We start from the raw sequence: 24,422 nt of genomic DNA on the forward strand, positions 1-24,422 counted from the left end.
TTTAACCACTTTTTAGCTGCTGCTCTCAAGGAAATTCATTTGACAAGAAGAAACATTTCCTAATCTACCACAGAAATATGTGTCTCCTAATCCTGTTCCATACTTCCAATTCCCCATTCCTTTAAAAGGACTTCTGCTTGTGGCATTCCAATCTTGCAGTCTAGCATGCTTTTATGTTTGTTTGTTTGATTTTTTAAATTTAGAAATGAACATTTTGCAATAGTATTTCAGTCACTTTTTATCACTTTAGAACTCTTAATGACTTACTTTGATGGGGCTCAAAATTAGCCAAAGCCCTAGAGTAGATTTGCTTAGGAATTTAGATCTCCAAAAAAAATCTGTTATACAGCAGGATTTATTCTTCAAAGTGAAATCAGAATCCCACATTTATAAAACAGAAAACTGAAAGCAATTGGTTAACACAAAACAGTAACAAAATGTTTTTTTTCTCCCTCTGAATGTTGCATCTTTGCAGGTGATTGTGTGCTTCCAGCTAATTCAGAACCTGAGTAGTAGCAAAAGTTTTTCACACTTTTTTTTTTCTGTGCCTGCTCAGATGGTCCTGAGCAGGAAAAGAAAGAGGATGAAGAGAAGAAGCAGAAGGAGGAAGGCTCTCCCCTCCTGTCAAAGGATTTTATTTCACTTAATCATTTCTTAAAGGAACATAATATAGAACTGAGAGAACACACATAAACACCATCTGTTCTGTCTATGCACAATCAATGTAAGTTGTTTGCTTTTAAATTTGTTAGGCTTTTCTTAGCATTTTCTCTATCCCTGAGAAAAGAGCTAACAAGAAACAGGCCCTGCTTCATTGAAATGCATTCTATTTGGCTGTGCTGCCTAAATCAATCCCAAAGTGGAGATATTGTATCATCTAGATTTGGAATCAGTCTCCGAGGTTTATTTAGGAAGCAACCAAAAATTGAACCTAGGACCCCTCATGTTGAAAAATTTAATAGGAATATGGTAGCTGTCCTTACAGCCCTCCTAGCTACTTGCTGATGCACAGTAATGTGAATCAGTGTTGCCTGACATATACGGAGGTCATTCCAAGAGCAATGTCTCCTATTTATTTCCATGGAAACTACAACAGATACAAAGAGCAAATTCTCAGATACAAAACCCTATTTTTCAACATGGTCAGCAAGATTAGCTATGTATTTTCACCAACGATGAAAAAGTGCCTGCATGCCACTCTTATAAAAATCTGTACCAGTGAAAGCGGTCCATTGTTTCATAGTGTTTCACAATCTGCCACCTCACTGTGCTCACATCCAGTTTTTGATTTCCATAAACATTCAGCAGGCATTGATGAATGTCAACAAATTTCTACATGGAGGAATGCAATGACATGCCTTTGCTTCATACACACTTTCCTGTCAGACACTATTTTGTCAGATTGCCCCTCTGCTGCTACCTGTCACACAGCAAAATTTAACAGAACACTGTCAAGAAAGTTAATTCTCTACTGCCGTGCCACCAGCATCTGCTTCCAATGTTGTGGGCCAAAGTAATAAAATAGGAGGCATTATTTTTGGAGCAGCTCTTACAGTTAAGGTAACTCATTACTCCTCTGGAGATGAAGACTGAGAATGTACAATGAACAGTCGTTGCAACATGGCTGTGGTGTATTAACTTTTTAAGCCACAAGTTTATGTGACTTGAAAGAAAGAAAAGCACTCCATCTGGTTGGTGTCAGGAGATTAGCGTATCTGTCAAACACAATTAGGCGCTCAAATTACATATGGACCATTACAGTGCCATTCAATTAGAAACAAACATGCAGAATGGTATCAGTAGAACAAAAATAAAACTCTATAATCCTGTGAAAATTGCTACAGAACTGGATGGTTGCTTTTTTCTTTTTCTTTTTTTTTTCTGACTAGAAGCAATAGTTAATCCTTAGAATTCGAACCTTCTTTTGATACATATGAACTGTAAGGTAATATTATAATGAAATCTGGTAAAAGACATTTAAATTATCTGAAGATGCTGAAGGAATATTTTGGTAAGTATGGTAAACAACCACAGAATAACTGTTGGATAGTTCTGATTAAAGACATATGTAATAAAATAGGACTGTGTGGAATATACTTATTTAAATGACAAAATTGTTATTACAAATTGAAAACAAGAATTCACATATTTTTAAACAATTTTTGGTACTACAGAATTAAGGCTAAGGCAGAACAGCAGACACTGTATAGGTCACTTGTCTCAGCTGAGATCAACATAAACATTTCCTTATTTCTTGCTACAGTCAGCCAGATAGAGTCACGCAGACCTCCTGAGGATAACTACAGAAAAACTCAATCATTCCAGATACATCCCTTACTGCTAACAACCTTCAGTTCTCATCTCACTATTTCACCTGAGCTCAAGCATTTTGGTTAACGAGTCGCAGAGTAATTATTCTGTCCTTTTTCAATGAACTGAGCAAGGAGTAAAGTGGAGGATTGGTTAAACACACTTCAAGAATTAAGATCTAGACTGTCAGAATAAGCCTATAAATCCATTTTACTTTTCTTTATCTTCCATCAAAGGAAGATAAAGAATTATGTAGCAAACAGCAGATGCACTCCTAAATGCCTAAAAATATCTGAGATATGAGTAGAGCAAAAATAATCAGAAGAAAAACTATGAAGATTAAGTAGTTATATAGACTAGCCAGTGCACAGCATGGTTTCTAATTCAATTGAAAAGTTGTTGCTGTTCCACATGTGAAACCATGGATATGTAGAGATAGAGATTATTTGAATATATCTTATTAAACATTTTCAGTGTGTATTTTTCCACATTTTTCTAAGGACAATCAGATCAGAATGCAATAAGTCATACCAAGTAGCATAGACAGTGCTCTTTAAATAGACTCATATTTCTATTTTGTCATAAAAATGATATGGAATAAGCGTTTTAAGACAGTAACTTTCTTTCTTTATAAATACGTGCAGAGTCTAGCATAATGAGAGACTGAAAATTGAAAGAATCTTTAAGTGACACTACACTGCAAACAGTAAACAACAGCAATAATAAACCACTTGGTAAAAGCAAACGTTTCCCACATTGCCTACTGAAAAGTTTTAAGCATTTTAAGATTGACAGAGGTTTTCTAGTTTTTTTTGTGAGTTCTTTGACATCTCTCCAAAATAAGGCTGTATTGGTGTTTACATTTCTGTCAATCCAAATATAAACTGGACAAAAATCATAAATATTTATTATTGTACAGAAAGCTAGATTTTTGATAAGGGCATTCCAACTGTTTCCCTCCTTCTTTTCAAATCAATTTCTAAATGACCTTATTTTCTGAATATTTCTTCTGATTTGCTGAAGAACTGACTGGCATATTAATGCATGGAGATCATAACTGAAAATCTGGAAGAAAATATTGAGATCAGAAGTTTTTCTATGAGACAGTCATTACAAATGAACAAATAGAAAGCCTCATGAAACTGAATATGTATAAGCCTATGGAGCTGGATGACATGCATGCCAAGGTCCTGAAAGAGCTGACTGATGTGGATGCCAAACTCTCCATCATATTTGAAAAGTTACGTCTGTCAGGTGAAGTCCCCAGAGACTGAGAAAGGGAAACATCACTCCCATTTTTAAGAACGGAGAAAAGAAGACCTGTGTATCTGCAGACCAGTGAGCCTCACCTTCATGCCTGGGAAAATTATAGAAATGATTCTCTGGAAACATATACTATGGCACATGTGAGTTGAGGAGGTGATCTGAGACAGCCAGCATGGCTTCACTAAGGGCAGATCGTGCCTCACCAATCTGGTGTCCTTCTGTGATGACGTAATGGCTTCAGCAGACAAGGGAAGGGCAACTGATGTCATCTATCTGGAACTGTGCAAGGCCTTTGCCATAACCCCACACCACAGCCTCTAACTTGGAGATGTAGGGGTTTGAAGGGTGGACTATTCAGTGGATAATGAATTGGAGGACTGTGGCCAGAGGGTTGTGGTCAATTGCTCTATATCCAAGTGGAGGCCAGTGACAAGTATGCTTTAACATGTTGATCAGCAACATAGACAATGAGATGGAGTACTGTGTCCAGGCCTGGGACTTCCAGCATAAGAAAGATGTATTGCTGTTGGAGTAGATCCTGAGGTGGGCCATGAAGACGATTAGAGGCCTGGAGCACTTCTCCTGCGAAGACAAACTGAGGGAGCTGGGCATATTTAGCTTGGAGGAATCTCTGGGTAGACCCCATTGTGGCCCCCCAGTACTTAAAGGGAGCTTATAAACAGGAGGAAAATCATATTTTTATACAGACAGGTAGTGATAGGACAAGGGGGGAAAGTTTTAAACTAAAAGAGGACAGATTTAGATTAGATATTAGGAGGAAATGTTCCACTGAGAGAGTGGTTAGGGACTGAAAAGATTGCCCAGAGAAATTGTGAATACCCCATCGCTGGGGTGTTCAAAGACAGGTTGGATGGGACCCTGGGCAATCTGATTTAGTGGGTGATCCAAAAAAGGGGGGTTGGATTTAAATGATCTTTAAGGTCCCTTTCAACTTAAGACATTCTATGACATTTTGACTCTACAATTCTATGATTCTACAATATGACTACCTGACCACCTAACATTTTCCTGGTATTAGAAAATTGCAGACGTAGACTGTTAATTCAATGATGAAGATAGTGAGCAAATGAGAAATACTTAGAAAAGAAGCTATTCAAACTCATTTTTGGTTGATTTTTTTTTAACAGAATGCAGAGAGATTTCAGGAGCATTTATGGCAACTATGGAGTGTAATTCATTTGCTAAGAATCTTCGTATTTGCTATTATTTAATTATGTTGCCTGGCAACTCTACAGAGTTGAAAACAAAATTCTAAAACCACCACACAAAGAAAAACTGGCATAAGAAACTAAAGGCTTACTTATTTTGAGAAATAATACATTTTGTTTTTATCTTTAATTATTGCTTCTCTGTCTATGTTGATTATTTTATATTTATTTTATATTTATATTTATATTTTATATTTATATTTATATTTATATTTAGAACATGTGCAAAGACATTGGAGAGTATAATATTAAAAGATAATGTCAACAAAATTAATATGTCTCAAGCCATTAAGTATTTCATTATTGTCTTCATTAGCAGGAATTTCTAAGTACCATCTGAGTCACTGTTTATTCTGAGAAGGCTACAGCATATAGCTATGGTTCGTAGCTTTTTTATGATAATTTTTTGAATTTTATTTCACCTAAAAAATTTCTCTCATATTTTGAGATAGAATTATAAAGATAAGTGATGTGTACAGTGTACCAACTGTATTAAATCAGAAAGCATATAACCAAGCATCAGAGATAATCTCAAGGAGGAGATGGAGTCCAGTCTGTATTGTAATAAGAACAGCAACTCTAAAGTACATACTTGGAATTTCTGATTTTCAATAGGTCATAAATATCATAGAAGAAATTCCTATTTCTTACCTACATTTCCAGTCATTAGGTATGAATTCTGAAAGTCCATCATTCCCATTCCAACAATGTGTATAAAATCTTCAATCACCTGCATTAACTCCACCGAGCCTGGATAGATCTAACAAAGGAAGGTCAGATACTCTGTAACTAAAATATCAAAATCTCTATGGCAGAAAATTCAAATAAAATCTTAATACAATCCAATGGAATGTGAGATATAACAGTTGAATTCTCTTGCCATTTTTTAATACCTAACATTTTGTGTGATTGTAGAGCAATAATCACTTTTTGCCATTAGATCCTCAGGTGAACAAACACTACTTCCCATAAGGCTACACAATCTGTGCAATGTTTGCACTTATACAACAAACAAACAAACAAAGAGTGCTTTACTGAACATTACTCTCAGGTATGTTAAGGTATTTCATGTCTTAGAATAATTGTAATGTATGTGTTTTTTCCCGTCCCCTGGAAGATATCTTCAGTAGCTTTAAAAATTGTAAAATGAACAGACGAATCTTACCCTGGCTTCTGCACCATGATAACCCTTTGATGCTTTAGCCATTATTTAAGTAATATAATGTACTACTAGTAATACAATTGTTTTGCTGATGTGGAATAGCTGAATCATCGATTAGCTGATGTTGGAAAGGGCCTATAGAGATCATCTAGTTCAACTGTCTACTCAGAGAAGGATCAGCTCCAGCAGGTGCCAGGATAATTTAGTTGCACTTTATATATCTCTAAGGATGGAGAACTCAGAGCCCATCTGTGCAACTGCATTCAATTGAAGTCATTCATACAGTGAAAGGGTCTTCCTTATATTTAAATGAAATTTGCTGTATTTTAATTTGTGTTGGTTGCTCTTTGTACTGTGACTGGTGCGTATCACTGAGAAGAGTCTGTTTCAAGCTTTTTTTACTCCCTTCACCACAAATCTATAAAACTGATAGGATTCCCACTTTTTCCAAACAAAATGGCAGCTCTTTCAGCCCCCATGCTATATAATCTAGTGTACTAAATATCTTCATGCTCTACAATATGTTGCATTTGCATTGTTAAAATAGCTTATCACTATAGTTTTTAAAATGGTAAGGACAAGCACATTAAAAAAATATATATTTTTTTCAAAGCTATAACAATAACAAAATATATAAAAATGCCTATATTCAACAATAGCACATAATCAAAACAGTTATTAAATACCAAAACAGTTACTAATAAACTTAAAAAAATACTGCTGATATCAAATGCATAAAATTCATTTTTGGTGGTTATGATCTTTGTCGTGAACAGGATAATTTTTAGCAATACAGGTTTTTTTTTGCAGTGGAAAAAAAATGGATGACCTTCCCACACAAGTTTTTCTATTAGCGAGATGTCCAAATTTCAGTTATGAGCAACATTCAACTCATTCTTTCTACTACTGGGAGGACAGATTCCAAAAAAATGCCTATGCTGACTTTATGATGTATTCCATCTTCATCTTGCCTTATCTGTCTAGATCTGTAGCTGTGTGGTTCAGGATACTGATTTATTCAGTGTGCATTGTTTCCTACATGGATCTTTTTACAAAAAGTAGGGCAGCAATATTGTTTTTGTGAAAAATGTATGGTAGCATTTATGATCCTAACATTGCAAATGCCGCTTCAGGTGAAGGAGTCTTCCATTTTCCAAATGATGAGACAGTGAGTTAGCCTAACTAACTCATCTATTTTTTTTTTTTTTTTTTTTTGCATCCATCTTATTCATAGCGCACACTCCGAGATTATGTATGAATACTGAATTTTATTGACAAGATATATATTATTTCTAGTTCTTTCACAAGGCATTATAATAGTTATAACAATTCAGCACAAACTGTTGAACAGTCAGTGCAATAGAGGTACTCTTTGTTTCGATATATCTGAAGCACTGCCTAATCAATAGGATGCTAACAGATGGTGATGGAAAATATGGAGAATATCTCCTGAGTTTTGAAATGCTATTATCATTATTGTGGACTTGAAGTGGTTTTCTGTCTGCAACACTTAACAAAAGTATTAAAGTGAGTACTACTTATTTGCATGCTACGTAACCAATAATTAATGGTATCAACTGCTGGCATATAATCTAGAAAAACTGATGTGTTGAGGCACTGCAGCTGTATACTTTGTAGCAAGTCAGCAATTTACTGACAGTGAATAAGATTAGTAAGATCTTTTTTTCTAGGAAAACAATGCAGAAAACACTCAAAAATATCCAGGCTAACAGAAACTGTGGAGTTCAAGGGAAATAATGAAAAAAAAAAAAAAAAAGTAGGCTAGACTGCCACTTTGTTTGCAATGTTGCATTACAAAAAAAAGGAAAGAAAAAACAAAGAAATCCAAAATAAATCAAAATAAAACAAACAAAACAGCTATTTTTAATGAGTCAGTGATGCATGATATAGATTGCACTGGCAATACATTACAACTTGCAGATTTGCTACTATGATTTTGACTAAACAAGTATTTGAACAGACTGTAAAATTTAAAACAATATTGCTTCTGTTTTAAAATCCAGTTCTATTTTACCATAACTTTTAGAATTATAGAATAGTTCAGGTTGGAAAAGACCTTAAAGATCATCAAGTCCAACCACAACCTAACTGCACAACTTTTAACAACCCACCACTAAATCATGTTCCTGAGCACCACATCCAAATGGATTTTAAACACATTCAGGGATAGTGACTCAACTACCTCCCTGGGGAGGAAGGGATTCCAGTTTTTCCTGATATCCAGCCTAAACCTCCCCTGGCCCAACTTGAGGCCATTTCCCCTCGTCCTGTCACCTGTCACCAGTGAAAAGAGACCAACCCCACTCTTGCTGCAATCACCTTCCAGGTATTTGAAGAGGTTCCATCCACTGACACTACGTAAAATGAGATACCTTGTCTATTTTTATATCTGGATCTAACATAGAGGTCCAAGAAAAACAGAAGAAAAATTTGATTCCTCACTAAATTACAATGTATCAGCTGCAGCATCATATAGAATCATAGAATCCTTAGAGTTGGAAGAGACCTCTGAAGGCCGTTTAGACCAACCCCACTGCAATGAACAGAGACACCGCAGCGAAATCAGGTTGCCCAGGGTGTGATCCAGCCTGGCCTTGAAAGTCTCCAGGAATGGAGAATCTATTACATCACTAAGCAACCTGATCCAGTGACTCATCACTCTCACTGTAAAAGATTTTTTCTTTATATCTAACCTAAGTCTACCCTCTTTTCTGTCCAAAGCAAAGTTTGTATCAGTAGCAAAACATCTTGATCTTCTCTTTCTTAGTCATTATAAAGATGATTACCTCCACCTACTCTGAATGCCTCTATTGTTAGTATCTGTATATAGGTCGCTGTTTATCCTCATTCTTACTGTTGTGTCAGAATAAGTTTGATAGTTCTATGGTCCTGTTCATAAATATAAACAGTTCTCCAATATTCTTAGTATAAACATGTAAGAAACACCATAATCCATGTAAAAAAATGACTTTTAAAGTGAATTTTAAATTCCTTTTATAATTATAATATTTAGCTAGCTTAATGGTAAACTTCACTACTTTATAAAACTTTTAAAAAGTATCATAATATCTACCATAGTCCAAAATTTGTCTCTCCTAGGGATCACATCTGATCTCTTAAATACAAGTTTAGAAAAGATCTACTGCTAAATTTCTGTAAGTACTTCAGTGGTGTCATAAGAATTCTTTGGATGAGTTTTGATGTGTTTTATATGATGCAGGCATTATATAATGATTGTAGCTAGTCTTTACAAGCATTTTTCAGCTTTCACATAGACTTAGTTACAGCAAGAAAAGACAAAACATAATGAATAATCCCATTGAATGCAATGAAAATCTCTTTATCAAGAGAATCTTCTTACATTCTTGAAATAGTTTTAGTCTGAGGAAGCAGACAAAGGAGACTTTTGGAAAAGCATCACTTATTTCTAAAATATTGTCTTATTTAGGATTTCCTTCTACTTACAACAATGTGCATGTTTAACATCAGTTTTTAAAATTATATGTTATTCTTTATCTTGACTGACTAAAGTAAAATGCTGCTTCTAGTTAAGAAATACAATAAATATAATATAGTCTGCCTGCAATTTTTTAAATTGACGAGTTACAAAAGGCACATCTTACCTGTTGTGCATCTTCCCATTTCTCTTTATTTTCTTCGTCTAAGAGGTTACTAATGATTTGAAAGAAGTTCTGGAAAGTGAATTAAATAAGAGACAAAGTAAAATTACTTTCAATGACATAACTGTATCCTTAAGTCAATATCGAGAAAATTCCTTTCTCTGTTACAGATGCATTTCTGCAGTCTATATTCTGTCACAGAAAGAGATGACATAATAAGATATTAGAGTGACAAAAATATACATATTTTACAGTTAACTGTTAGTTTCTGTCTGTATAATTATATTCCACATTAACACTTTACATAAAATAAGACCCATATTAAACTTGCTCAATTTATAAATGTGATGGTATTTCATTTTTAAATTGTTCTTCTTCCAGAAAATAGACTACTATATATTTTTCAAATAAAGTATGCAAAAAAAATAATTGGACTAAAGTTACCATTTTCTATTCAAAAAAGGAAAATGATCTTTAATGACCACAAACAATGGGTACAATGGGATTTCATTGTCAAATGCTGCCTGAGATCAGGTGCATCTTACTTTTTGCCTCTATGCTTTGACAGAAAAATAATAATCCTATTCTTTGACCTTAAAGTATCACTTTCTGTTTCTGATTGTCCTATTGATTTCGCTGTAATTAAGCAAAGATAAAAGCAATAAATCACACTTTTAAAAATCATTCTCTTCCAAGTGTTCGTGCAAAACTGTTATTTCTACTATTATTGGTTCTCTTTCCCAATTTTATTGTCATTTTCTTCATCCTTGAAAACAAATGGTTTGTGCAGACTCTGTTCTTCTAAGCTCTGTTTCATTTTTCTTGCAGACTGACAAATTTGGCTATAACCTGTCAATTATAATTTTTCTGTTCCTTCATAAAAGATACCTGCATCTTCCACTGACCTTAGCAGAATTGTATGATTAAGATCCTTGCAACCTCTGAAAAATCTTTACGTAGAATACCAGCTGTATGACCCTGTTGATCATCTTAATGGTCATATTCATCTCCCCTACCAGCACTTAGTTTTTAGTCATTTGGGGGGGTTAAACAAGGTATGCATAATATTTAAGAATTAAATTTAACACACTATTTTATGTTTATTGTTAGTTACATGAAAGTATTAAAATTACCATTAATTAATAGATGCATATAAAAAAGACACAATTAAAACAACAGATGAGTAATTATGAGTTTAAGATACACATTGTACTTGATAATAAACCATTAATGATGTTTATGAGCCTGGTGACAAGAATGTCTTGCTTCTTAAGATTACTTTTATCTCTGTCTAAGTTCTGGACATGTTACACTTGTAGTAGCAGTGGAGGTATGAAGGTTTTTCAGTCAGCAATATCAGTGTTTTGTGAATTAAACAAATATGTGTTTTAATGGCTTTGCTGCATTGATTATGAATATATATGAGATGCACTGCAAAAAAATGTGATGGGAATACAGGAGGAAAAAACTTTCACCTACTTTGACTACTCTTTTTCATTATATTAATGTTGTAAGAAGAAGCACTGCTATTTATTAAAATGATTGACATCTTCAAAGGCCAAATTTTAGAAGCCTTTAGAATTTTATGGATATGATCTGATGATATCACTGCAGTAAACACTGGATCTCCTCATAGCATCAAGATCCTTCCTGTCGTAGTAGAGTTATGTATTGCTGAGCTGACCATTATAGAAAAAGCTGTAACAACCAGAGCTAGGTTTTGAAGTTCTATGTTTTTGCCAAGGCTTTTCTAAAGATAATGCCAGTTGCTGTCAGGAATGGACAATAATGTTTTTCTAATTTAATTTCCTGCCTTTCAATCTCTTTCTTTTTTAATACAGTGGATGCAGTTCTCTACTCCAGTCCAAATTCTTTGACTCTTACTGCAGGCATAAAACTGTCATGAATCCTTTTGTATGGCTACAGAAGAATTCCTCCCCAGGAGGAATGAATGGATAGCCTTAAGTCGCCTCCACTTTTGTTCTTCTGCCTAGGAGGTGTATGGGAGGTGGAAGCTGGGGGAAAAAAGCATTGGTCAATCCTGTTCACCTTTGATTGAAATTATAGTCCTTGTGGTTAATACAAACAGAATTGTCACAGAATCACAAAATGGTTTGGGTTAGAAGAGAACTAAAAATTTTACTCTTTATCCAGTGAAGAAAGTAGAATGGAATTAAAACACCATATGCAGTTTCCTCAGTATTTTGGGCAAGATCATTTATTTTTCCCACTTTTGTCATGTACTTTGATAGTAGGGTAAAAAGTATGAAAATATGTAAGAATAAAAGTGAAAATTGAAACAAAATATAATTTCCAGAGTATAGTAATGTATGGCATAGATACACTACATGTGGGCATATGACACTGATGTTATTCAGTCAGGATTTCATTTTATATTGTCAGAAATAAGTATCTTCATATATTTCTTATACAAAAAGCATGCTTCATTCTGATTTTTTTTTTGAACATTTTACACTGGTATTCAGAATTTCACCTAAGTTTGCAATTTGTTCAACTTTTCATTTTTTTCTCTTTGAAATTCTGTGCCTTTTTTTTTCCCTCCAGATGGGCTTTAACAATCCTGATTTTCAGGCAGTTATTTCTTTAGTTTGAGAAAACATTCCTTATTTCCTTTATAATATCACTTACCAGCTTTTGCCTTTTCTTATTTCTTCACTTGATAACGATTAATTAAAAATTACTAAAATACAAATAGTTTTCCTCAATCAGTTCTGACAGAATATTTTTAAGAATATTGGCAACAGTTCTACACTGCTAAACTGAACAGAACTTTTGGCATTTTCATTAGTAGAAAAAGAGAATAAAACTAATATATGTAAATTCCATATGGCCTGATCTGCTAAACCCATGAACAAAACCATTCAAATCAAGTAGATTCTCAAGGCTAATTCCACCAAAGATTTCTACGATGCCTGCAAACCATGACAAAATTTTTGCTGAAGGTAGAAAAAGATATTGAACTTTATTTAATTAAAATTAAAAATAAAAATCCTAACAAGAGAACTACATGAGAAAATGACCAGCTAAAATGTAGGTAGCTCTGAAAGTAATGTCTCCTATTTATATCCATGAAATCTACAACACATGCAAAGAGAACAATAACAGTATTTGATATAACAAATAACCCTATTTTTCAACAGTCACCACCATTACCCAATTCACATGGATGATGGTAGAAACCCTCTTCATTTCCTGGTGTGACAGCTGTACATGGCTATTCAGAACATGGCTTTTCTCTCACATCACTGTCGCCACTGCTGAAGCAGATCACCTACCACCTCACTGTGCTCACATCTACTTTTTGGTCTCCACAAATGTTCAAAAGTGTCAATGCATGCCAGTGGGTGCCATTTTTTTTCCACATGGAGGATTCAACGACACACCTTTGTTTCATATACACTTCCAGTCAGACACCATTTTGTCAGACTGCCCCTCTGCTGTCATTTGTAAAATGTCAATAAGACATAATAGAATATTGGCTAGAAGGTACACCCTCTTCTACCATACCACCAAACTTTGCCTCTGACACAGTGGGCTAACATAATAGAATAGGAGGCATTACTTTCAAAGCATTTTTTTGGGAAACACAGATCAAAATACATAACTTTCAGCTAACTGCAGGATAACGCAGTAGTCCTTAGTTTCATAAGGAAGTTCATTTTTCTCTGTGCAAAATGATGTAAGAAAATTGAAAATGTAATAGCAAGCTCTTGAAGACTTATCTCTGGAAAAAACGGCTTTTCAAAGACACAGACATATATATTTACACACATAGATTCCAAGGTGTAGTTATGATTTGAGTTACTTTTACATAAGAAAAACTTAAACACGAGTTGTATTAAATCTTAATAATTAATTTATGAAATATCTTTTTTTTTCCGTAAATATTATATACATTCACTTAGGAATACATATGGTCTTTGAAAAATTTCTAAAATTCCCAAATATGGATGTAACCAATATCCCAATCCATACTTCCTGTAAAGTATTTATTTTATAAACACTGCACAACAATTTGCCCAGTCCATTATGTAGAAATATAGTATTGTTATTTCTCATATAATGTTCATTTGTTTTTTTCATTAAATGCAGCAGAATCTTTTTCTATTTTAGCTGTGTATCTTAGTTTTATAGTAAACAATGTTTAGATCTGTCTTTCAGAAATAATTTCCACATTGGTGCAAATATGTGACATTCAATGTATTGACATAAACTGTACCATTTGAATCACTCTCTTTCTTCTAGTGTGTCTCTTACCTGTACTCCATCTGATGCTGGGATATAACTTGCTCTTTTAAACGTGTCTGTAACATTTCTGAGAATTTCCACAGAAATCAGAAGGTCTCCTGCATAAAAATTTTTCCTCTGTGTTAAATCCAATAGTGTCTTGGTTACCTGGGACATGCCATCACCAGCTAACATTCTCTGTCCCTTTGCAAGGTGCTCTTTAATCTGTACCAGAAAAACAAAACGAATATCAGAACTACTTTACTGAGAAAAAAAGGTATAATAAATTCAAAATACAACATAATATTAACTAATAAATCTATTATAACAAAGTTCACCCTGTTAAAGTGAAGGCAAACTAGCAATAGAGTATGATAACCACATTTTCCTTTATCACAGAATAAAAAATTTTATACTGACAGATTTGTAGGTGTTATATTTCACCTGTTTGCTTCTCTTAGGACACCAACAACATCTCAAAATTCACATTCTTAAAGGAACCCAAAGGACTGGACTGTGGCTTTAATCTACTGCTTAGCTGATGCAAGGTTCTTCTCCAGAACAGAAGAACAGCTATACATCCAGTACTGACACTCAATAAACAACTAAGAGCTCTGAAAGGAGTAAATACTAAATATTTTGTATAGTTCACTCCATGGAAGTATACCCTTAACTTCTGACAGCTTGGCTTACACAGTCAATATAAAAGTGAAGGAGATTTGGATGGTGCTCCCTTTTCTAGTATTAGCAGCACGACTTGTAAAAATTGTGTTAGTTTTTCAGGACATGCAAAGCTTAGAATTAGGATTTGCTCCAGTATATCAACCAAGAGAGCCTATTTTAGCTATAGCCCTCCTAGCAGATCAGTACAGGACAAGTGTTAAGGGTAATCCAAAATGCATATGCTGGTAGAAGAATTGTCCTGATAAGAAACTGAACTGATGGATCCGATCAGCTCTTAAAACTGACTTAGCTCAGCTTTAGAAAAGATGCATAGCATATGACAAGATGCACAAAGGCTGAAAAAGTGAGCATATTTTAAACATCTTTCTTTTAAATATACATAGGATTTTATACAAGTTCTTCCAAATTGAAACTACATTAAATAAAAATTAAAATGACCTGAGATAGACAACAGCATAAGCAGGAGGGCTAAAGAGAAAGTTCTATTCAGGTGGCAACTAAAATGCCAATACCATCTCCTTAAATGCATCTTCAATTGATTTTAAGCCTGTCCCTGTTACTGACATCTTCAGGGAAGGATGACTAAATTAATGTAGTGTAGTAGTGAAGTATAAGGAAAAAGTTAAAGATACATTGTCACTTACAGAATTCCCCAGCCATTTTTATGTGTGGGTATGTGTGGCTTCACTTACAAAAAACCCACAACAATATAATACAGAGAATGTAGTAAAAATAGTACATTGTTTAAAGGGTTCAAAATAATTTTCATGAAAATTTCCCGTAAAAAATGTAATAATTTTCTGACATACATGATCTAAATAGCTTTTTTATTCATCATGTATCATTGTACTTTGGTTACATTCTCAACTGGTCTTGATATGAATTATATACATGTAACACAGCTGAAGTAGGGTTAAGTGGTTAGGTTAAGTTATGTCTACACCCTTAAGTCATCTTTACAGCAGGTGGGGATTGTTATGAACAACAAGGATCATGTCCACACCTTAAGAATACTTAAGACTTTGAACAACTATGAAGCACTGGGTTTGCCTGGGATATACACATGCCTGTTGCAGCATGGACAAGCAATGGACACACTCTGAGCCATGAGTTCAAAAGTACAAGCATCAGTGTACAATCAAATATTTTCAAAATAATCAGTGAGGAGAAATGAGCCTGTCACTTTCTTTTTTCTTTTTTCTTTTTTTTTGACAAATTTTTCAGCAGAAATACTTCCCTCAGTCTTAAAGCAACCATATGAGCAAACAAACAATCAGAAAAAAAAAAAATGCAGAAAACTTGCTTACAACAATCTTATTGTGCAGTTTCTTTTCATTTTAGGAGGCTTTCAAAGTAATGCTGAAGGAAGATTACAGTAAAGAAAAAGGTATGACAATAGAAGAAAATTAATTTGAGTTAACTTTGTAGATAAATAGCATTATGAACTATTAATTTCTTGAGAATGAATGAAAGTAATAAAGAACTTTATTTGTGATTTATTTTCCCTTTGAAATCTTGCCATTTACCTTATCTTATCATGCACTGTGTCTGACTGGCAAACAAAAAGGTCATTAACTTCCACAGTAACAGAATAGTGGAAGTTTTGCTGTAACTGTCTGGATGTTCACTAAACCCCATGAGATTTCCAGCATTTAATGTCTGTACCTTTGGTCAAGCACAAAGGACATGCAATACAAAAGACAGTCCATAAGGCAGAATCCCCAAATCTGACACATGCCACAGGACATAATGTGAGAAGGACATCACACAACTTAATGGCAGAGAGAACAAAGAGGTTCTTTTAATTTCAGTAACAGCAGTAGTGATCAATCCTCATTAAAAACCCTGTTACACTTTTATGTCTATATTAAAAAAAAAAAAAAAAAAGATAGGAAAGATGTAGGAGTATTTAGCAAGCTGTTCCATTCTGCATTATTTTGCTTCCTTTTCCTCCATCTGTATGTACACCACCCCCAATTTGTTTTTCCATGCTCCTGCTAGACTTTAAACTCATATTTTAATGATGATAAGAGACAATTTATTGTTGGTTTTGAACCATGCATTTCACACAGAAGTCTTGGTGATTTCAGCTGCATTTTGGAAGCAAATAATAAATTAAAACATTCCTGTGTTTGACTGTTCTCCAAGCTTTCGAGCAAGCAAAGCTGTGTAAAGATCTGTTTTCAGTGAAGAATTTTACAGATCTCCAGCAGTAGAAATGGGAGTTATACTACACTCTTTAGTTTTTTCAGCATGACATTTTGATTGCTTTTGGACATGGTGGTAAATGTGGTCTAGCAAGTCACCACAGTACCACAAAAGTAAATTATTACATCTACTTCAAAAGTAGCAATGGTTGTGCTGCAAGTGATTCAAACTACCTAAGACTTATCAACTCTAACAATTACAGCTCAATCTGGGAATGTTTTAAGTTTTACCCAGAAAGCTCAGCTTTCTGCAAAAGTATGACAACTTTTCCTTGGGTCACACTACCTGTACACTTTGCACATCTTTTAACTTCTCAAGTTCCAACCTTGAAGTTCCTTCTTCTGATCCTTAACTACCTCTTGTGAACCTTCTGTCCTAGCAGCATATCCTTACAAGTAGGACAAAGTAGCATTTGAAAAACAAAGAACAAAAAAAGGTACATTGTGTCTAGATAGGGGAAAAGATTGAAAATTAGAGTCAATTAGTGGAAAGATTGTTTATAGCCTGGAAAAAACTGAATAGACAGGTGAGCACCCTCTTTAGTATCAGCTCATAGACACAAGTTTAAAATCACAGGCCGTACGCTCAGTTGATGTAAACTGGTGTAGCACTATTAAAGCAAATGTCCAAAATAATAATAGTTGAAAGTGTTGTCTCTTGCATTACTTGCAGAGGTACAAGAGTATTTCAGTGTGAAAATACAGTATTTCCTAATCAGCGGTTGTCATGATGACTCTGTCACTATATTTCTTATTTTTTATGCTATGGTCATTGTGATATTGTGCATTCTCAATGGAAGCTAATTTTGGTCACCACTGTAGGACCTTGTAGCTCTCTGTGAAGGTCATTTTTTACTGGTCTTACAGGCAGGATCATTAAAAATAAAGTTTATGAGCCGAGAGATAGTGAAATGAAGCAGCTGTTAAAGTGATACTTCAGTTGTCAGTCCAACCTCTAGCTGCCTGCAGTATATGCTGAATATTTGAAAAATTACTGAAATGTTTAACTGGACTTTGACTCAGGGTCCAGCTGTCTTTATTCCCTGATTTATTAGAAAGTATGTCGCAATAAAAATGTCTTTTCACAATGTCAGAGCTACTACACCCCTGGCTTCAGATTATAAATTTATTACTCCATCATAACTATTGCAAACAAATAGCTTGACGGAGTCTGAAAGGATAGAAAACAATGCACCCTCAAGAAACCTATAAAAGATTGAAAAGAATGATTAAGCTGAATAGTAATTACGTCATCTTGTTTTAAAGTTATTTTTAATGTGACGTTGTAACTATGGCTTGGAATTACTAAAAAGTCATTATAGTTTTATGATAGAAAGAGTATAAGAACCTGGATTGGGAAGCCTTAGACAGAAGTGAGGAAAAATATTTTGAAATAAAAATATGACTTGAAATTGCTCACAATCTGCAAATCACTTTGCTTTGTGTCTCCACAATCCAACACTAATATTTTATAAAACACTTTTCATGAAGAACTTAACGCATAGAAAATAAAAGAATTTTTAGATCACCTGCAAAAGTCACCTGAACTACTAAAAAAAAAAAAAAAAAAAAAAAAAAAAAAGTTATTGAGAATGTAAGTTCCTCTAGGAAACAGCTCAAAGTTCCTGAAATCTTATCTTAAACACTCAGAATCATGTTACCTAGCCTCTATGGCCACTAATCTTGGGGCTTGAATTCTACAATGAATATTAAGTAATGATTTTACATTGAAGTTATAGTAACAACATCGAGACCTGTGTATTCAAAGAGAGGCACATAAATAAAAAGAGGCAGAAGATATATTTTTGGCAGCTAAAATATTCCCACAGGCACAATCCTGAACTGAACTCGTGCAGCACACTGATGTGTAAACTATAACACGAAGTCATTGTGAGAAAGCTCCCCCTTTTGTATTTGAGGAATATATCGTTACAGGGTGTGTTTTCTAATCATCAGCAGATAGTCTCTTAACTATTTCAGAACACAAAATCTACAAGTTTCATTTACTTTTCCTTAACATATATACGTATAATTTTAAGGCTGTTTCAGGGTACAAGAATTCCATTTCACTCAAATTTTAAAAGAAATAGTGTATTATATAATGATAAAGGTATGCATCTTCAAATATGCATCTGAATACTTACAGCCTGATTTTATATGAGTCTTTTCCACTTCTATCTATACATTCAGCATTTTATGATGGAGTTTTCTAAAATAATAAAAAGCAATTTCCTACTTTGGCATCAGTGAAATTAGTTGGTAGTCTCAATCTAACAGATAAATAAATAAACAGTTTCTGCAGAGAGGAAGTAACGTATTTCCTTTGTTTATAATGGAAAAGGAAAAAAGTAATTGGTATACACTTTGTCAACTAAGATTAAAGATATATATTAAAGAGAACTTCTCAACAGAAAAGGAAGTGATGCATCATATTTTAGCTGAAGGGACTGTGTATACTTAGGGCCTTAATAACAATCAAGAATAACAAAAAGCTGAAATAAAGTAAGTATAGTTGATTCTGAGAAGAAAGACATTTGGCTGGAAGACCTCATGAATTGCCTTTCTTTCCTATAATTCTGTGTCTGCAAATAATTTGAAAGGCAAACTATCCAAAGTAGAAATACCAATTAACTTGAACTCAAACTTTTACCTTCCTGCATTTATCTGCTGCCATAGTATGAAATCTGCTGCAGCAAGCAGATACTGTGTCTGAGTCCACTTGTTTGCACTCAGTACAAACCACAGCAACCCTGTGATTTAATTTTATTCCTAATTTACATTAGGGAAAATAAGAATTGTTTTATTGTATAGAAACAATTGTCCACTCACATATACTTCCAGTATTTTTAGGCAAAATATTCATCAAAGCAGTAATTTATCTATTCATTTATTTACTTATTTTAGAGAGAAAAACAACCACCTTAACAGCACAGAACCTGTGCTCTTCTAGACCCTGACCTCATGCATCTCTACACAAATGTCAGAGAATTATACGTATTCTTCCATATGTGGTGAGGCATATTGACAAATCCATGAAAAAAATAATCTATCATATGTGGCAATCTAATGTATTATAAGATCAAGAATGTGAACAGTTTAGAGATGCTTGGCTCTGTCTGTGCCTTCTTTTTCTACCACTTTCTCTCACAAGTATTGTCCATTATATTAAGAGATCTTTTTCTACTTTAACTGATTCTATAATTTTTTTAATTGCCAACGTCAATACTGTCAATTATTCTAGTCCTTAAGTTACTAAACAGGTGTCAGAGAAAGCCATTATAAAATTTCAGTATTTTAATTTTTTCATGGATTCAACATATCTAAACAGGAAGAGTATAAAATTGCTCTTTACTAGAGTGACAAATGGATTTAGAGATGAAGAATGAATAATCATTAAGCAGACGACTTCTTTAGGTTGCACATTTTGCTTATATTGATTACTGTGTTTGTTGACCAGGATTTGCATTATTATTTTATTAAGTACTGTTATTAAACGCTCCAATTATCTTTGATTAAATCCTGCTCACGTTGACATGCTGTGTGAAAAAGCTTGTTGTTATTATTGTTGTTTCCTTTTTTAACCAGAGGGCATGTCTTCAAGAATTGTGTTATCTATGTGTAATGCAACATGACAAGAGCAAGAGTTGAGAGGAAAAAAAAAACAAAAACGATGAGTCTGAGAGGCTTGTTTTCCTTTTATGACAGACATAACATTGCTTGAGGAAAAGTCTCCTGGCTCCCCATATTGACTGAATGGGAGGTCACAAAAGTACATGCTACAAATGACATCTCTCTTTTTTTTTTTTGTAGTGTGTGGTCATTCTGTTTAATTCTGTTTTAACATAAAGCTCTGATTAATTGATGCATTTTGTATATTTATTTGAATTTGTATTTCTGCAGAGTTATTTGAATCGTGCTCACTTCTGTTTGAAGGACAAATCAGAATTGTTCTTTCAAGCAAAATAGCACTATAAGAGAGCCCTAAACTCTGCATGGGAGCCCTGCATTAAATAATGGGCCAAAAAAATTTCTGTTGTGTCTCACGAGCTTAACAAATCTGTGTTTAAATATAGTGGGAATGCAACAAATGAAGTAATGGTGCAAATAAGGCAGAGGGATGACTGTAGAAGTGTAAGAACGGTGTTTTACAGCTATTCATCTACACAAAATCCTGCAGTCACTCTGCAAGCTAAGTTGGAATGAGGGTTCCTGTAGTTCTGTAGACTTTAAGAAATAATTAGATTAATTCTTTCTTTATTGAGTCCCTACAGGGCCTTCATCCCTTGTTTTCCTTCTGGCCATACCGTAGTGGAATTCACCTGTTGGCTGCAATGTTGGCTAGTGCGGAATATCAATGTGACTGGGGAGAACTCAGCTGCTCACTGCTGCAGCAGCAGCATCTGTGAGAGCACATATAATTTAACACAGATTATTCTTTCATAAACCAGATGCTGAAAGATGATTGAGGATTGAGTGGGCACTTTTATTTGAATTTAACAACTGGGATTGTTTTTATATTAGAAAGCAGATAGTCAAAAGCAGAAAGGAAGATAAGCAACATATTCAAATTGAATTAAAATGTGATATGCTTATGCAGAACAGAAGGAAAATATTTTCTCCCATTGTATAGCATCTCTTGGCTTGGGATGTATGTGTCTTTTGAGATCAAGCAATAAATTTCATGAACAGAGAATGCACTACGATAGCTTTAAAGATATTTCCTCCTGATCCTAACTGCTGATTTCTGGTACCTATTTCGATATGGTCAGTTATGAAAAGAGCAACCTTTACTTGGGATAGAATAGATTTGGCAAAATGTGCATTTATTTACAAAAAGTGAAACAGATTTGTTAGGAGACTGAGAAAGGCATATTAACTTTAAAGAATGGTGTTGAAATACACAAAAATCAACACTTCGGTCTGTGCAATAAGTTTGGTAGATCAGGCAGAGATTTCCCACAGTCAAATGAGTGACTTTACCATCAAGCAATCAACCAACTGAATTGTTATTAACTTTTTTAAAAGTTTGGTTTTTTTTTCTTCTTCTTCTAATGCAGAATTGGAAAATATTAGTAAGGCAGGCGAAGACTGCTGCCTGCCACAACCACTCAATCAGTTGTTTTGTGATGAAAGAAAATTGAAAAATAGTTTGTCATTTTTGTGTAAAGTTATGAAGGGGACAAAACAGAGCTGACTCCAGCAGATTCTGGGCTTACAAGGGAGACAAGGCAAGGAAAGCAAATAATTAACTCCCCTATTTCTCAAATGCTTCAAAGGTGAGAAGATGAAGAGAGCTGGCATATAGCAATAGGGTAGACTGAGGTAAATGGATAACGTTGTTACTTTTGCCTATGTATTCAAATATACAAAACTAATCCTGCCTGCTTTGCTCTGCAGCTATATAAAAAGAAATGAAGCATTAATCCAGCAAAAATAATTAGTACATTTTTAGGAATAAACCTTTGATTTCCAAGTCATTTCACTGAGGAGTGCATGGACAGACTGAAATGCTGTCCTTGTAATATAATTTGGAAAAACAAAATCGTGTCTAATGTATTGCAGCTGAGATAATGACTATTCACGTTAGAGTTCTTTTTATCAAATCATATTTTAGTTAAGATCCCAGAAAATTGTGAACAACACTGTCGTGGAAAGAGAGGAAAGAATTACAGGAAACAATGAACTAGAAGTAACAGAAACACATTTTTACGGCGATAGTATCATTTTGGTATGCAAAAGTTCACCTGCAAAAGTTCCCATACGTCATAAGTGTTAATATCTTAATACTAGTGTGATATTTCATATGCAGATTTCTTCTTCTTAAATCCTGACAGTTAAGAGGCTTTTTTTTTCTGATAGAAAAGAAGCCAGTTTGGCATGAATGTGTGTCTGATTTAGGGGTTATGTTGCTCAAATTGGCAGAAATTAGTACCTTATTTTCATCTAAGCAATTGAACATAATTTTTCATCCAACATTGAAAACTATGCAGCACAGGATTAGAAAAGAAGCTATATTAGTATTTTCTGATAACAATAAAGATGATTTTATTTATGAGTATACTACAAATCTCCTATGAACTGGAGTGTCCAAAAACCATCATAGGATGTCTTACTCTAGGTACAAGCATGTGGCAAGGCAGTGATGCACTAACAATATCATCTAAGCAGATCCCTCAAAAGTTAGTGAAAGTAAGTAAGTCTTATTTGAGGCATTTCAACCACTCTTATCTCAACTATCTTTTTTTTCTACTATCCAAAGTATGCTTTTGAACTCTTAACCACTGATTTTATTCTTGGTCTTGCATACACTCACATCCAGTTTTGGATTCAACAATAGTTGAATTTCTTGTTATCAGCAAAGATTTTACACTGTTTGTATAAATGAAGTTAAGAAAGAAAAAAGAAAAACATCAGCACAAAGCATGAAACTTCTCTGCACTTGAAATGTGCTGCTTTAGATCCACTGATTCAAAATATCCAGAACTCACTATTAGATTATTTAATTGACTAGTACAGTGAAAAAAAGAGAAAAAAAAGAAAGGACTGAAACTTGAAAGAAGATGGGAATTGAGAACTGCAAAAACCACACCACCACTACAACCAGTAACACTCGGAGAATGCATTCTCAATTGAATAACTTTCTATACTGAAGACTAGATGTCTTTCTATGAAAAATGCTTTGATTCAAAAAAAGGTTGCATGGGAAGTCAAGTATTCACAATGCTCATTTTCTGGAATTAAGTTCTATAAAACGGATCAAAACAGAAATTGTTGAAACAAGAAAAATGAGTAGCTTACTGAAGTACACAGGAAGTTCTAGAAAGGAAGTAGACACAAAAAAATTTACCTGGAATTTGGTCTGTCACTAAGTATCAATTATACAGCCCAAGTGGCTAGATTCTGACAGTCAAAATGCACCTATGTAGCACGGCTTTTGCATTAACTTTGTGCTACAAGGAGATACAATGCCTTCTGATTCAGTTTATATTTTCTCACAGCGTTGTTAAATCTGACTTGACAATGTATTCAGTCAGTGGAGTTATATAAAGTTTGATCTACTTATAAGATTTCAGGGATTCAGAATATCACTTTAGAATATTTTGGAGACATCTTTCTTTTATGAAAACATATATAAGAAAATATTAGTTCCAATTAACAAAGTAGTAGTTCAACTAAACAATATTAGGTAAAATAATCATGCAGACTGTTTTCTGCTCCCAGATCAAAGGAAGATAATAAGCAATGAGGAGAACACTTCATAGTCCGATTCAGTCTAAGACTGGGTCATTAGATCATAGTCTAATCTGCTTTTCTACATATAACAGATACTCCTTAAGGCGACTAAAATATGTTAGTTGACCAAAGGATTTTAATTTAAACTACTTTGTAAAGGTAGAAACAGAGAATAACATTTAACAATGTCCTTAACTTCTATGGAAAAATTCATTTGGTAAAATGCACAAATAGTCTCTAGAAACAAGCCATGTTTATCTCACAGAAAGAATAAAACTTCTGAATTCTGAAAAAAATCGTAGAGTTAGAGAAATCAGAGGAATTCTTTCCCATCAGATAAAGTCTAGTGTGACTGTGTATGTGATCATGAACAACATAGAAGGAACTTAAGAAAGGATATCCTCTGCCACTACATCTTAGCCATCTAACTTCACGTTCATTC

General features: G+C 34.1%; 1 protein-coding gene across 5 annotated transcripts in view; it reads right to left on the minus strand.

Moving 5' to 3' along the window:
* The window catches only part of ADGRB3 (adhesion G protein-coupled receptor B3), a 458,877-nt gene that overhangs the window by 210,357 nt on the left and 224,098 nt on the right, over positions 1–24,422 (minus strand). For all 5 annotated transcript variants that reach the window (XM_085217833.1, XM_085217831.1, XM_085217832.1 and 2 more), the window contains 3 exons: positions 13,887–14,081; positions 9,612–9,680; positions 5,457–5,565 (listed from right to left, as the gene is read on the minus strand). In XM_085217833.1, the coding sequence (XP_085073959.1) occupies positions 5,457–5,565; positions 9,612–9,680; positions 13,887–14,081 (373 nt within the window). The remainder of the gene's footprint in view (positions 1–5,456; positions 5,566–9,611; positions 9,681–13,886; positions 14,082–24,422) is intronic.

The sequence above is a fragment of the Meleagris gallopavo genome, chromosome 2 (assembly GCF_905368555.1).
Source record: "Meleagris gallopavo chromosome 2, MGAL_WU_HG_1.1, whole genome shotgun sequence".
Classification (NCBI taxonomy): domain Eukaryota; kingdom Metazoa; phylum Chordata; class Aves; order Galliformes; family Phasianidae; genus Meleagris; species Meleagris gallopavo.